The sequence below is a fragment of the Populus euphratica genome, unplaced genomic scaffold, assembly GCF_000495115.2.
Source record: "Populus euphratica unplaced genomic scaffold, PopEup_1.0 scaffold53.1, whole genome shotgun sequence".
NCBI lineage: Eukaryota > Viridiplantae > Streptophyta > Magnoliopsida > Malpighiales > Salicaceae > Populus > Populus euphratica.
The window spans coordinates 676242-692286 of NW_011499934.1; the positions used below are offsets into that span (position 1 = coordinate 676242).

At 30.9% G+C, this 16045-nt stretch overlaps 2 protein-coding genes across 2 annotated transcripts; one reads left to right on the top strand and one right to left on the bottom strand.

Moving 5' to 3' along the window:
• Positions 1 to 5045: 5045 nt before the first annotated feature.
• On the bottom strand, positions 5046 to 10744 carry LOC105136350 (Pectin lyase-like superfamily protein). The gene is made up of 5 exons (XM_011041654.1): positions 10040 to 10744; positions 8820 to 8940; positions 7591 to 7839; positions 6681 to 6834; positions 5046 to 5886 (listed from the first exon to the last, which is right to left on the bottom strand). The coding sequence occupies exons 1-5, from the start codon at positions 10475 to 10477 to the stop codon at positions 5361 to 5363; spliced, it is 1488 nt and encodes a 495-aa protein (XP_011039956.1). The 5' UTR covers positions 10478 to 10744; the 3' UTR covers positions 5046 to 5360.
• Positions 10745 to 14285: 3541 nt separating this feature from the next.
• Positions 14286 to 15977, top strand: LHCA6 (PSI type II chlorophyll a/b-binding protein (Lhca2*1)). Its single transcript, XM_011041655.1, has 5 exons — positions 14286 to 14436; positions 14579 to 14740; positions 14937 to 14974; positions 15139 to 15653; positions 15738 to 15977. The coding sequence occupies exons 1-5, from the start codon at positions 14384 to 14386 to the stop codon at positions 15753 to 15755; spliced, it is 786 nt and encodes a 261-aa protein (XP_011039957.1). The 5' UTR covers positions 14286 to 14383; the 3' UTR covers positions 15756 to 15977.
• The last annotated feature ends 68 nt before the right edge of the window (positions 15978 to 16045 follow it).

A 16045-nucleotide genomic window follows, 5' to 3' on the forward strand; every position in this document is an offset into this window, starting at 1 on the left:
TACAATCCAGGTGAAAATATCCACAGGACAGAAGTGTCAGTGCGTTTAATAGGCATGCACTGTAACTCAAACTCTCTATGAAAATATTCATACTCTTCGGGAATGTCATCATTATAATATGACCATTTAGCATGAGAAGAAGATCTTTCACCTCATGTGTTCGGCATTTTATGTAAGAGTATTTGTGTTTAATATAAAATTAGATAAGTTTAATATGCTTTAAAAAAATATTATAATATATTTTGACAAATATTTGTTTTTTCATACATATTTGTTGATTAGAACATTTTTTTTCTATTATAGCTTATTTCATTGCATATGCCATGCCTATAATGTGCAAGACTCTCTTTTGCACCCATTTTGTTGTGCAAACGAGTAGACATTCTTCGAACACGCCCGAATTTCCATCTAGATAAGTCTACTTCAACTAGAGATCCAATGTAATCACTTCATTCTAACTCATCTGGTAATGAATAAAATGACATGCCATATGTTGATTTGTAACTTTGAACCATGTAATGATAATCAATAAACTATGTAAAGTCTAAGTGATTCTTAATGTAATATGCAAGAATATGTGAATATGGGCATTGAGATGTTTGTCATTTACAATAAATGTATATCAATAATGATTCAATCTAACTATCTATCCAAAAATTTTTACAACACCCTGTTTAAAGGGTGTTTGGCTTTGAATTTCAATTTGCTTTTCAAAAAAAAATTTAAAAAAATTGCTTCAAATTAATTTTTAGTGTTTTTAGAATTTTTTGATTTGTTGATGTTAAAAATATATTTTAAAAAATTAAAAAAAAATATTATTTTGATGTATTTTAAAGCGAAAAATACTTTGAAAAACAATCGCTACTACACTCCTAAACACCTTATTAATAAAGGTGGTGACCTGGAAAACCTGTTGCTTAGAGTTGAATAACATTATAATACGATTTCTTAATCTATCCTTGCTTAATGTCAATTCAACCTGAATTGATAGAAGCTGAATCATTAAATATTGAATAAAATCATTTGTTTCACATCTTCACTTGACCCAATAACTATCATACCTGTAAAATGTTAATTGTTTTAAAGCTAAAACAGGTGTTCCATGAACATTTTTCAAAATATGATTAAATTATTTTGAAAGATTAGTTGTCATATTACCATACTGACCATCATAACATAATTCACTTTTTTTTTAGTTCTCGTTCAAGTCATTATTGATATACTGGATTCAATTTGCATATTCTTTTATAACACAAATCAAATTTGCACTTTAAAGGTTTATAATGCATCCTCATCAAATCTTTTTTCATAAATAGGTCAAAAATTTATGATTGAAATTACTAACAAAATATCAAGAACAATATTGATGGTATCCTATAGGTTTATATCAAATTTTTGTTACTCCATTCTTTGTGCTTGTATGTCTATCTAATATTATACATATACTTGTTCAATAACCGGTAACATATCTCTATAAGCAACGAAAAAACCATATCTAATTATAATTATTTTTTCATCAATATTTGCAAGGGCCAATGAAAATATTGTATTATTTGTATAAAAACAAGTGCAATCAATAAATTCTCATCATATCACCTATATAAATAAATGTCATCAATACTTATGAGAGGTATATAATACTTGAAACTTTCAATAAAAGCTCCAAATAACCAAAAAAACTCTTCCAAAAACTATAATACTATCATCTAGATTTTATTTATGCGTGCAATCAACACTTATTTCAAGATTTGATTCTTTTATTACTAACAACAACCTTTATAAGTTTTCAAAAGACTCCTCATGTGAATTAAAAAGATAGTTCATCACATTCTATTTTGTAACTCATGCTTCATCACATTATATTTTATAATTTTAATGCAATTTTATTTCATCTGGTATGCTTGTAGTTGACATTAAAAGATTATTCATCACAAGGGTTGATATAGTATTAGTAATAAAATTTACATCGAGCTTATGGTGATTTTTTTGGACTAAGGTCGAAATACATATATGTGACCCTTATTAATTTTGTTATCTCAAATGAATCCAACCTTTTATGATATCCCTCACATAAATATTACTTGCATTCAGGTGCTTGCACATATTATAATTGAATAAATATCAAGATTGATTGTTGGACTCAATATTCAATTGAATATGTAATATGCCATCATTTAATTGCATTAACCAATTCATTCTTATTGGTGAATGTTCGTTCAACCTCTAAATCAGAGCCTCTTGATAAATATTTATAACTAAGTTCCCAATAAGGAGAAACAACAAAAGTAGACTCAGAAATATCTCTAAATTCAAGAATATGAGGGTTATTTCATCATCAACCTCATTATGAAATTTACAATCACATTCGGGTCATATATCTCACCATATTTATTGTTACTAGGTATAGAATAGCCAAATCTATATTGATCAACAAATGAATTATCAAACATAGTATTATTAATACAGGATAATACTGATGTTTATCAATTTGACATCTCCAAGTTATTTCAACATCAATATCATTATAATTCCATCCAAGTCCATGACAAATAATTTCTTTCATTTTCGCATATGACATGCCTAAATTATAATTTAACAACAAATTGCTCCTACCATTATATGTGATATTATTGTTCATATCAAGAACAATAATGCCACCATAATGATATAATATAAATATGTTATAAGATATTATGTAAAGATAAAATTAAAAAAAAATCAAATTCTAGTTAATTGAATGTAATTTTAACTCAATTGCATTACCCAAAACCTAATTAGCAAAACTCATACAAATCTATTTGGTATGCAATCCTTAATTGCATTAAATCAAACCCACATTCATAGAAAATTAAAATAATTTAAATAAAATATCAAATTCGGTAACTTGTTCACAATTCAATACAACGAGGTTTCATGATATAATTTTTTTTATTTTGTGGATTTTACAAGTTATTCTCATTTTTTAGGTTTTTTTTTTAAATTTCCATTTTTAAATTTTTTATTTTTATAGGATTTTTCATATTTTTAAATTAAAATTTTTATTTTTTAAGGATTTTCAAAATTAATTTTACTTTTAGGGTTGTAGGATATTTTTGTTTAAAAATGACAAAAAAAGACATATGAGATAGGATATAAAAAAATATATGAAAGTAAGAATTTCTTAAGAGGACTTGTGAAAGAAAACATATAATATATAATAACTAACTATATGACCCATGCTCTGCCACAACTCGTATAAAAAAAATTGAGAGAAAAATGATGTTCAATCATCATAAGTGTGTTTTCAAAAAAAAAAAAAGAATGTTGAAAACCAAAAATAAAATAAGAACAAAAAAAATGATATCAACCCGTCTTAACCTATTTAAGTCTATAACCTGATTCATTTTACTAGAAACAACAAATTTAGAAAAACCTTGGACGTTAGTTTTTAACTAATTAAATATTGAAGAATAAAATTAAAAAAAATAAACATACAAAAAGATTAAAAAAATAGCAATTATAGGGGAAAGAAAAGGCTTAAGCCTACCTGGGTTAACGCGCCATATCCACGGGTCAAATTATGAGATAGAGATAAGCCGACATAAAAGAAAACAAAGACAAACACGAAACCTGATTTTTAAAAAGATCAATGTCAAATTATGAGATGAAAAAACACAAATAAAAAAAATTAATGTCAACCCTTGTTAGCCTTAAAAAACCCATGTGTCAAGCCATTTGATTGAAAAAATCAAATATGAAAAAACTACGAAAGCCAATTCTTAACAAATCAAATATTGAAGGAAGAAAAAAAATCAATCAAACAAAAACAACCAAAAGAAAGAACAATAATTAAAAGCTAAAAACAAAATTTATAAGCTTACTCGAGCTAACTTTTCAAACCCGTAAGTCAAGTTATGATATTAGAATAACTTTATAAAAATAAAAACAAAGAAAACCATCATGCCTATTTAAAAAAAAAAACATTGAGTAATGAGATAAAAAAAAATAAGTAAAAAAATGATATGAAACCATGACCCGAGCCATTTGATTGGAAACACAAAACCTAGATAAAACACGAAATTCAAATTTCAATCAATCAAATGTGAAATGTTGAAATAAAAAAAATCACAAAAAAGAATTCAAAAAAGAAAATAATAATTAAAATAATAAGGATTATTTGGAAAAAAATAGAGGATGGATAATTTTTTATTGAAGGGCTAAATTTAAAAAGAAAAATCGATTTCACAAATGAATTAAAAAAATCACTAAGAAAACGAGGATCAAATTTTATATAACCAACAAATTAAATATTGCGATTAAAGGATGAAATTGAAAATAATTAAGTTTATGGAAAGAAAAAAAAAAGAATAATAATCAAATTTAAAAAATAAAAAATTTATATTAAAAGATGCTATTGATAAAAAGGAAAAAAAACTTACAAAAAAGATTAGGACAAAAGAATGAGGACTACTCAAACTCAAATATATCCAACTAAGAGAATCGTCATGAACTTTTAAATATCAGGTGTGAATTTTGACAAGAAACAAAGAAAAAAAAAAGATTTTTGTGACAATTTATCCAGTAAAACTCAACACAAATCACTTATAGATGAAAAAGATGCCATAAGAAATCCAATAACATGATAAAAGAAAATTTATAATTGCAAATAACTATGCACGCACGCTAAAGCGTTGTGACACCCTCTTATATGCTTGAAAGTTTTTTTAAAATATTTTTTAATTATCATAAAAGACTAATTTACTCCTTTATTAACCTTATTATGAAAAAAAAACTCACTTGAAATTACAAAAATATCCCCAAAAAAGCTTAAATTACTTTCCCACAGAAATTACAAAAATATCATTGACACAGCCTCAAAAATTTTAATTTTTTTGAATTATGTTTTGTTCACTTGGGAATTAGGAGTTCCCTGATCACCAAGGCAGAAATCAGACAGCAGAAGCCATGCATCTAATTGGTGTAGCGTTATCAGAACAGGTGAAAAGCTGCGAATCTTTAACTGGCAAAAGATGGCCGCCTTTACTTCCCAACTCAATGCACCGCTATAAAGGGAATGCCGACAGAACTATGATGTTATTATTTCACAGTAATTACAAGAGTAATTTAACTGCTTGCTAGCTCTTGGCACATTCATACAAGACGAGGATTTGCAGTGTGTAAAAAGGAAAAGGAATGACATGCATTCGAAGAACCTCACAAAAGTATAAACCGCTGAAAATTTCTGGTATATACAAGTGGAGAAAGATATAAAATTGGTGGCGTTTGAAGACCATGAGAATGAGAACAAGTTGAACTGCTCCAACGTGGTCTGTCTGGCTTGTCTACATTGTCATTGACCTTCAGAAAGATGAGTTGACCCATCAAAAATCATAATCTATATCTGTCAAGTTTTGGGAGACAGATCGCTTAACTAGCTTTCCTTGTTCGTCATACCGATCAAGGTTTTCACATGGGGCAGGGAAGACAGTCCCTATTACACGACCTTGAACATAGGCACACTGGAATATGTGCTTCTTCTTGTAAGTTAAACCCACTGACATATCCCAAAAAGTCACATTCCTAACTGGAATTTCTTGGCTCCCATGTATGCGAACAGGCACCCGAACTCCTTGACCATGGATTCCAGTGAAGCTTATGTCCCCAAGTATTGGAACAGCTTTTGGATCATAACCTTCATCAGGGTGTTCATTGTAATCCGTCTTGATAACAATTCCAACTCTTACGTTGTCAAATGTCAGATTCCTGTATGCTATATGTCGAACATACCCCCCTCTTCCAGGAGCAGTCTTGATCCGAACCGCACGCCTTGAGCTCCACACAAGGAGGTTCTCCACGGTGACATTTGATACCCCACCTGACATCTCACTGCCAATTGATATACCGGCACTGTTACAAAATCCAGTCAGGGAATTTCAGTCAGGGTGGATCTTAGATGCCATCTAAAAAAATAAATGCATATATGACAAGGCAAGACAGCTAAAATGTGAATCTAATAGAAGTAATTGTTTGATAAAAGCCTAAATGCAAAAATCAGTTGAGAGTCCAAAACCGATCACACTGCACATTGCCAAGCAACAACGATTGAGATTTGCTACCCTGCTTCAGCTAAAACAATTTCTTATGTTAAGTTCTAACATGGCTGAAAGCCACACAACAGTTCATCAAGATTACCAGGCAGGCAATTTACTTTGAGGAATAACCATTGTTGCCATCTTTACTTGGAAACAAAAAAAAAAATTCTTGGTTCCCTTCCAACAGACTTTGCAGGAAAAAAAAAAATTGTGATAGAAACTGAAGTACCTATGTGGTAAAGTTCTGAAGAAAAGCAGATTTTCTGATATACATATAGTACATGTAAATAAATTAAGTGCAGTTTAGCATAAATCATGAGCTTCCACTTGAGCACATTTCCTCTAAAAACTTCTAATCTAATGGTTGAAATTATCAAAAATAAATAAATATCATCTATAAAATTGGCCATGTGCAATAATGCTTAATTTATTCATGCAAGGGGAGATGCCTATAGAAAGACAAGAAATATTCAATAATGCTTGGGTATGAAGATATGTAGAAGGCACAAAAGGATACAATAAAAAAAAAACTAGCTCCAGCAAAATTACCAGAACAATAATGCAAAAAATATACACCAAATTGGAAGCAAATTACATCAGATATTTTACCTGACCATAGAGCGAACTACAAGATTACGGATGAGAATATTTGTTGAAGGTCGTCCATATGCAATTCCATACTGATCCCAGCCACTCTTTATTGCAATTGCATCATCACCCACACTTATGTAACAGTCTTCGATTACCATATCCTCACACGAATCTATTTATGCCAAAAATTAAAGTTCAGCTTATTCAGTATGGCAAGAACAAATTGCTTACAAACTTCAAAAATGCATTTCAGAGTAACAAAATAAATAAATTGCTGAAAATGCTATGATGGTACATCCTATGTGATGCCAAGGGCTTTGGAGTTTAACCAACCAATATATGATAAAGTATTACTAGTTACTAACATGCAGGATTATATCATGGTCCTACATTAAAATAGAAGGATAGTGAAAAAACAAAATTAACTAGTACAATGGTAAATAGGGTATTATACAAGAATGAAGTCAGTTTGAGAGAATTCAAAGGAAAATGTAGAATGATACAAGATCCAAAGTTTAGTATCAAAGTTGAATAAATTTTTCTCCTCATAATCAATCTCACCATTACTTTGATATCTGGAATGCATTATTGATTATCATCCCAGACCAGCTCATCAGTGAGCTGAAAAACACTAAAACACACAAGAAAAAAAACCCTCTTCAATGAACCATTTTCCCAACATCCGACCTTAGCCCTAAAATTGTTTGCTAACCCTTTTTTCAAGTTAAGTTTAGCCCTTTTCTTTTCATTGACATAGAATCAAAGACCAATTAAAACTCAGCAGTGCATCTCATCCAAGGTGCAAAATTACAGGCAGATCAATATGTAGGCTGATCAACTCTATAGGTTAAGTTAACATCAAAGGTAGAGAGTCAGTTTCTGCAAGATAAATTCATCAGCAGAAAACTCAATTGTCAGAAATATTTACCAGGATCAATTCCATCAGTATTTGGGGCTTCAAATATGGGTGCCAGAATTGTAACATTCCTGATTGTTACATTCTTGCAGTCATATGGATGAAGTGTCCAAAATGGGGAATCTCGCAGAGTTATGTTTGTAAACACAATGTCACGAGACCACATTATCTGCACAAGGGGGCCCCTAGTGTGGTTGAGTAGCTTTTGGCGATACTTCTTCCACCATGTTTGACCCTGTCCATCTATGGTACCATTGTGTCCTGTTGATCAACAGAAATGTTAAACGAGGATCATTCCCAGTCGAGGAATAAACATTTGCAAATACAGAATGTTGATGAACTCAATGTTCAACATAAAAACAACCAAAGCTAGATTCCACTAACTTCTGGATCAACTTATACAGAGTTCAAACTAGAAATAATGATATGCATATATAGCTGGTGGCTACCAAACAACCATATCAACTGTTTGTACAGTGGTGCCATCAGTTTGATTCGGGGCTTCGTATATACATCTCATTAAAATATATGACGAAAATGCTTGAATTGTAAGAATTAATTAATTTCATTGATTGCCCATTGTGATTAAGCAGAGTTACAAAGGAAGCAAGTTAAGGTCCTTATTTGCTGCACTTTATTTTGCGGAGGGATTGTTAAGGCACCTAGCATAGGCATTGAATAAATGGAAACAAACATATCTAACATTCAAGGAATTGTCCTTTCCAAGTAATCTTGTAGCTTACAGTGAATGCTTCAGTAAGGAAATGAACAACTCAACTATTATTCTGTACAATACACTTCTGGATGGAAGACCTATGCAAATTTAGCATAATCAATGATATTGCATGATGAAGCCTGAAGTTGCAGAAAAATGGTCATACCACACATCATCTTCTCTTAAATATGTGACCCAAAATGGCAAAGAAAATTTCACTTTGATTCCATATGTGCAGTCTTCATGATTAATAATACACTACCATTGATCAATAGTCAGCTCCACAACAGTTAATGATTTACCTGGCAGGTTGATCATATATTTTTGTACTTTTCATTTTTTATTCAAACTGCTTCCTTGTGTTTTTTTCTATAACCCATCTTGAGGATCACTCTTTCTATTTGCATATAGATCTTCACTGCACGAGTGATCTTCAAGATGGGTCTACAACTTGTTAAACACTTACAAAGTTAAAAGCTAGAATTGAGGTTTGAGCATACTTTTGATGGAAGTTGAATAGACTAACCAGTTATAACAACATCTCTGAGGTTTTGACCATGGATTAAACTTCCATATCGAGGTCCAGGATGCTCTCTCCCATACCCATATGAAGGCAACGCAGGCATTAAAGGCCAATACTTCTCATCCTACGAATATCAGGCAAGGGGACATGTCTTAAATGAGCAATAACTTCAAATAAAATAAAATGATTGAAAGTTCAAAAATTGAATCATTGAAACCTAGTTGAATAAGCAACTTCTGTTAAAAACTATGAAGGGTTGCCAAAGTTTCCAGCTATTTGGGAGACCAAAAATTATTAAGCTGTCTTATTAATAGCGCAGACCATATAGTAGAAGCTTATATGGTCGATCACTTCATAGTACTTGTTCACAGTTGAAATTGAATTTTGAAAAAAATAAACTTGATATCCATACTTGCAACATATCATGTTCCCGAGGACAATAAGCTTCAATAGTTAAATTAGGGACATGTCTTTGCATTGTCATGATAATAATTATAAAACTTGTTAAATCTACTCTCACTCACTCTCCCTGTCCCTAGCTAAACAGTTACTTTAGACAACAAGGCATAACAAGCCCTCCCTCAAACACAGTAAGTAGGTAACTTGGTAATTGTTTGTGTGACCCTATTGCAAGTTCAAGTGCATCATGGATCTTTCCACTTATGCAGATTCCATAAGCAAGTAGATTCTGCATATAACCATTATTTCTTTGTACACACGACCATAAATAAATTTTTTTTAAAAAAAATCCCCTCCAAGAGTCCAAGTATTCAACTGAAGCATGTCAAACTAATCCACAGTCCTCCATAAGATTCCATTTAAACTAGATATTGAAATACTCCCTCCAAAGGCCGATAATCACGGATTATATATTAAATCACACGTAACGCACATTCTACTAGAAAATATGTTCATTAAATAAACTCGGCCACCCCAGCCACCTAACACTCCCTTATATTTTTTTTCTTGAATCTAAATCATTAGATAATTATTGAAATTAAAAAAATAATCATCCCTTACTTACAGGCCTAATTAGCTAGCTAGAATCCCAAAGCTTTTTTTTATTAACAACAAGAGGAAGAAGAAGCCCCCCGACCGACGGCCCAACCACCACCAACAACAACAACATAACTTTCCACATTTGAAAAAGAAAAAAATTACGACTAATGTAAGATAAAAATCAAGGCTGTGATTTATACCAATTAAAGAGTTAGTGAATAAACCTGGATTCCAAGTATAACAGCACCCTCGGCAAGAAAGAGAGTCATATGACTAGTCAAATTAAACGGTGCCGTTAACCATCTCCCTGGAGGCACATTAAGTTGGCCACCACCCCTCTTCGTCAATTTCGAGATTGCCGAAACTGCCCTCTCAAAAGCCTCTGTATTTACAGTAAAACCATCACCGACGGCACCAAAATCCGTCAAATTGAAAGCCACGGGACGCAGTTGAGGCATGGGGCGGAGGGGTCCTCGCCAGAAAACGGCTACCCCAGCACCAACGGGATTGCGTTTCCATAGAAAGACGGAGGCGAAGGCGGCGATCCAGAGGACAGCAAAGAGAGTTTTGTGAGAAGACAAAAAAGCAGGAACGCAGCGTTTTAGTTCAAGCCTTTTGTAATTGAAACGACTGCTCGGTGGTGGCGCTATAGTCTCTACCATTATCAATGAGAAATTATAGGTGTGGAATTGGAAATCTGAGATTTTTGTAGTACATGGACGGATCTAAATTCTTTTGAGGTTTTGGTGTGAGTTCTTTGGGAGCGGGAGGGAGAGCGCTGTAGAGTGGAGAGATTGGATTGGGTGAGATGTTAATATCGGAGACAGGTGTGGATTTGTTGAGTGATAAATTATGGAGTGTGTTTGTTACAAGTTCGATTTCTGTACTTTTATTTATGAACACCAAAACTCCACTTTTGCTATGGTCCATGGTATCATTGCTGGAACCAGAAACAATACTTACAGGAATTTTAAAAAATATTTTGAATATTTTTTATTGATAATTTCGTGGATTATTATTGGTTACCGGATGTTTTATGGTTTTTGATAACTCAGTTTTTAAATAATTATTTAAATAATAAAAGATATTTGATTTTTAGATAATATATATAAAAATTCTAAATGATTTTAAATTTATGAGATAATTAAAATTCCTACCAAATATTGAGTTTATTATTTCCACTTGAATATATACGTGTTTTGGAGAATCTAACCACCTAATGCCTTGCTAATTTGCACGTTTTGTCCGGGAAAGGTTCAAGATTTATGCAATGGCTGTTTTCTTATTCCCTTTTCTTTTCTTTTCTTTTTTCTTTTGTTTTTCCCAGAAAAAAGGCATCACCATCAAGGAGACATGTACAAGGTGCAGCTAGGTAGGTATTACTGGTGGAGAGTTGCAATCAGATGAAGTTAGGTATTACACGTGGATTCTAAATAAATTGATATTTTATAGTTTGTAATAATCTAATTTTTAAATAATTATTTAAAATTATAAAAAAATATGTGATTTTTAAATAATTTTTATATAAATCCTAAATAAATTTAGATTTATCTAATGATGTAATTGAAAATTGATTTTTTTATAATAAATATATTTTTTTTAGATTTAAATGAATATTAAATAATTTAGTATCTGTTTAACATTGTATTTCAAAAATATTTTAAAAGAAATTAAATTTTTTTACTTTAAATTAATATTTTTTTATATTTTTAAATCATTTTGATTTGTTGATTTTAAAAATAATATTTTAACAATAAAAAATTATATATATTTTTTTAAATAAAACAATTTTAAAAAATAATTATAACTACACTATATCTAAATACTGAATAATCAATAGATAGTGAGATAACTGCAACTACTTAATATATATATATATATATATATATATATATTAAAGAAGGAAATAGTTGTACCTTTAATGGACAAGCAAACTGCTGGTATACACCTAATGCTGGTATACACTTAATTTGTTTAAGATAGCTTTGTAAATAATTAAGGTTCTCTTTTATTTATTTTTTCCTCTATTCTCTCAACACTCAAGATCTGAAATATAAAATAAATAAATAAATAAAGTTTAGAATTGAACATGTAATTCTAAATTATCAAGGATTAAATAATGTATAGTTTGGAACTTCAAGATCTCGCCTTAAGTTTTTCATGCCTTTTGAGCATTGGGCTCTATCTATATTATTGTCCTTGTTCATTTAATTTTTTGAAATGTAGCTTGAAATTTACCTTTAATTTGACATTGGGAATTCCTCCACATTTTGCTTACGAGAGAGGTGAAAAAAATCTCAACATATAAAACCATCTCATATAACTTGGGAGGATGAGATTGCACAAAAATAAAGTTCCATGACCGAAAAACAATGTATTATAAAATGAATAGTGTAATTCATAGTGTTTTGAGTAAAGGGAACAATGAGTGCAATGGCTCTTAATAAAACCAACTGAAAATGCTAATTTAAGACTAAAACGGTAAGTTTATCTTCCTTCTAGAAAATAAAATATAAATGTGCATGTAAATATTGTATCTCGTTTATTTCTTTTATTTTATCCATAAGGTAGTTTTTGAAATCTATTTGTATTTATGTCTTTTACAATTATAAAAAGAAAAATATTTAACTAAACAAGTTATTTTTTCTCTTATTCATCCCTTCTCTATGGCAACATTTTTGTTATCAATAGCGAGTTTTTTAAACAAGAGTAAATGCAATTAAAATTATTCCTTTTTTTATTTCAATAATATAAAACAAATAGGAAAAAATCTATCTCATCAACCTAAACAACATTTTCTTGTTGATGCATTTTTTTAACAATTTTTTTTTTCATTATAAGTATTTTTTTTAAATAAAATAAAAATCTATCATGATCGAAAAGAAAATTCTAATTAGAAAATACTTAAAGTTTATCTCAATATTTTATATGCAATTAAAAGAAAAAATAATTAATTTTGAAATTTTTTATAAGAAAATTATAATAAGAATAATAAATATTACCACCATCACAAATTTTATTTTTATTGAATATTTTTGATAAAAAATTTAAAAATAATTTCATATTAGATTCATATATAATAATAAAAATAATAATTACTAATATCATAAAAATGTTATAATTTTATTTGAAAACACATGAAAAATTGAATATTAGTTAATGGAATAATATTTTAAACATAATTCTAATTATTTTTTATAATAAATATTTAAAAATTAAAACCTAAAAAGCAAGATAAAAAGAAGTAAAATGTGTTATACTTGAAAATTGAGCCCTCACAATTAGCCCAAGATAAAAAAAAACCTAGTTGTGTGTGGGCTTGCATGATTAAGCCCATGTAATTAGTTTTTTTATTTATTTTTTATTTGAAAAGAAAAATGACATAACTTTTTTTTTTTTTTCTAAAAAATGATATATCAGTTGTTGGTAAAGATTCTTATTAATAGAGTGTCTAGAAAATTAATATCTAGGTTTTAGAATATTAAAAATCTAATTTTAAATATTTTTTTTCAAAAAAATATATATGATAAACACCATAAACATCTAAATGAACTAATTTATAATATTAAATAACTTTTCTATCAATCAAAAAAACTAAAAATTTAATTGAATGAATTTTGTTTTTGAGATTTAGTCTACTGTTTTTATAAAAATAAAAGTAAAGAAAAAAAAACCCCTAATAAAACCTTTCTTGCTAAGAGGAGTTCAATAATACTAGGATCAATTTTTTTATTGTTCGATTGTGGCTAACAAACTATTTTCTTTCTCATTTCTTAATACTTAGGGATGAACACGAAAAATAAAGATGAGGATCTAAACACACTAAACTAAGGACAAAAACTGATCATAAAAAGACTTAAATTTTTAAAGATTATATATAATTTTGGCCCCGCTAAGCCAAAGGGCTTTGTATGTTAATTCTTGTCCTTCATCTTTCTATTTTTTTTAAACAATATCAAATTCAAATTTATAGAATTGATTGTTAATTTAATAGCATAATATTTTAATATTTTAAGATATCAAAGGTAAGCGGTGTAAAAGAAATTGAAAAGGATCTAAGTGCATAAAAATATATAAAACAGAACTGAAAAAAACATAATTAAAAGGATAAAAGTTTTAGTGACCGAAGTGGACAACTATAAGAATTTTAGGGACTTATAATAGAAAAATATCCTAAATAGTGGAGCGAACAAGAAATGTGCGTGGGTGAACTATGAATGCAGAGTGAAAAGCCTACATCTTTATTTAGTACATAATAATAATAATAATAATAATAATAATAATTTACATTCAGTCTCATACGGGCCCAAGCCCAAAATAACGGGGTCAGGCGTCAGTACACAAAAGTCTTGGACTGTAGGACAGGCTAAAGGGCCTAGAAAGAGCAGCGTTTGAGTCATTTATCCTGCACACGTGTCAAGTTACAGTTGGTTCTTTACTTGCATGCAAAGGAGCGGACTCATCCATGTATCTTTTACAGGATGGATAAGCTGAGGTAGCCTGCTTAAATCAAGAGACAGTCAGCTCCCAGCTGCACCACAGCTCTGGATTGGTCTGGTCGGTCATCCATGGCTCTGAACTTTGCCTCTTCTTCATTGTCAAGCCTTCCAGCCAGGACAAGGTGATCACCGATCATTTCTTCTCCATTTTCTTTCATGCTGTTTAATATTGGATGCTTAATTATATCTGACATTAATCAATTTATATCTAAACTTGATTCAAAGTGCTTACTGATTTACAGCGCTTTCTGTTTGAGTAAACAGGGATAAACCTCAAAAATCCTTGCTGGGGAAAATTGAAAAATGCCAGGCAGTGAAAATTAGAGTAAATGCAACAAAAGGGGTTTCAAGTGTATGTGATCCGCTCCCTCCGGATAGGCCATTGTGGTTCCCTGGTAGCTCACCACCTGAATGGCTAGACGGAAGGTAACGTTACTTTATTTTATGCTATCTTGTACGGCCACATTTCTCGCTGCACTTCTCTGTCTTCAAAACCAGTTTGCTAAATATCGGTTCGGTTGATGACTTTTTTCCTTTCTTTTCTTTTGTGTTGGATAACTGTATTCATAATTAGTGAAATGTGATTTTTGAAACATTAACTCTTTCTTTGGGTTAAATGAAGCCTTCCTGGAGATTTTGGCTTCGACCCGCTTGGATTAGGTAAGCGGAACCGAACATTTCACTGAAGCATCTTCCAGAACTGTTGACTGAAAGTTCAAGTTGTTTTTTTCCAAAGTTTTACAAGGCTTTTTGATCTTGTTCCACACTCCATGAAGTAGTTATATTAGTTGTTGATAGCCATCATCATGCATCATGTATTTCAGGGTCTGATCCAGAGTTGCTTAAATGGTTCGCACAAGCTGAGCTAATACATGGCAGGTGGGCAATGCTAGCCGCAGCCGGAATTCTCATTCCAGAATGGCTAGAAAGACTAGGCTTTATTGATAATTTCAATTGGTTTGATGCTGGCACTCGAGAATACTTTGCAGATCCTACAACCTTGTTTGTAGTGCAGTTAATCCTGATGGGTTGGGTTGAGGGGAGAAGATGGGCTGACATGATTAAGCCAGGGTGTGTTGATATAGATCCTAAATTACCACACAAAACTAAACCGAAGCCAGATATTGGCTACCCCGGTGGCTTATGGTTTGATCCCTGGAATTGGGGTAGAGGGTCGCCGGAACCTGTAATGGCAATAAGGACTAAAGAGATAAAGAACGGGCGTCTTGCTATGCTAGCATTTGTTGGCTTTTGGTTCCAGGCCATTTACACTGGAGAAGGCCCTATTGATAATTTGATGGCTCACATTGCAGATCCTGGTCACTGCAACATATTTTCTGTAATACTCTATACCTGTTCATATTCATTAACCATTGGTTATCATCATTGAAGAAGATGATTTAATTATTATTCATGGCTGCAGGCTTTCACATCTCACTAAATGCAAGGGCTTGGAAGGGCTAGTTAAGCAAAGAAACTTTCTGATGCAGTTGAACAGAAAGCCAGGATTGGTAATGAGAGTTGTGAATGCAAAGAGTTAGTTATTTCTTGAGCTTGTATCGTGTTTCGATCTTTCATTTTGCAAGTATTCAAGCTGATTTAATGACATGACAAGTAATGTGCTTGGGCAATCCCTGCACTCGTATGATTGCATTGATGGAAAGCAGATAGTTCCACTAAAAAAAGGATCTAAACAGAAAACTTTAAGCACGATTACTGGTTCGACAATCT

Excerpts from the sequence above, each read along its gene's own strand:
- LOC105136350 (XM_011041654.1), bottom strand. The coding sequence starts at position 10,477 with ATGGTAGAGACTATAGCGCCACCACCGAGCAGTCGTTTCAATTACAAA. Across the intron at positions 6,835-7,590 it reads TACTGATGGAATTGATCCTG|ATTCGTGTGAGGATATGGTA; the intron begins GTAAATATTTCT and ends TGGCATAAATAG. Across the intron at positions 5,887-6,680 it reads GTAGTTCGCTCTATGGTCAG|TGCCGGTATATCAATTGGCA; the intron begins GTAAAATATCTG and ends ATTTTGTAACAG.
- LHCA6 (XM_011041655.1), top strand. The coding sequence starts at position 14,384 with ATGGCTCTGAACTTTGCCTCTTCTTCATTGTCAAGCCTTCCAGCCAGG. Across the intron at positions 14,437-14,578 it reads AGCCTTCCAGCCAGGACAAG|GGATAAACCTCAAAAATCCT; the intron begins GTGATCACCGAT and ends TTGAGTAAACAG. Across the intron at positions 14,741-14,936 it reads CCTGAATGGCTAGACGGAAG|CCTTCCTGGAGATTTTGGCT; the intron begins GTAACGTTACTT and ends GGTTAAATGAAG.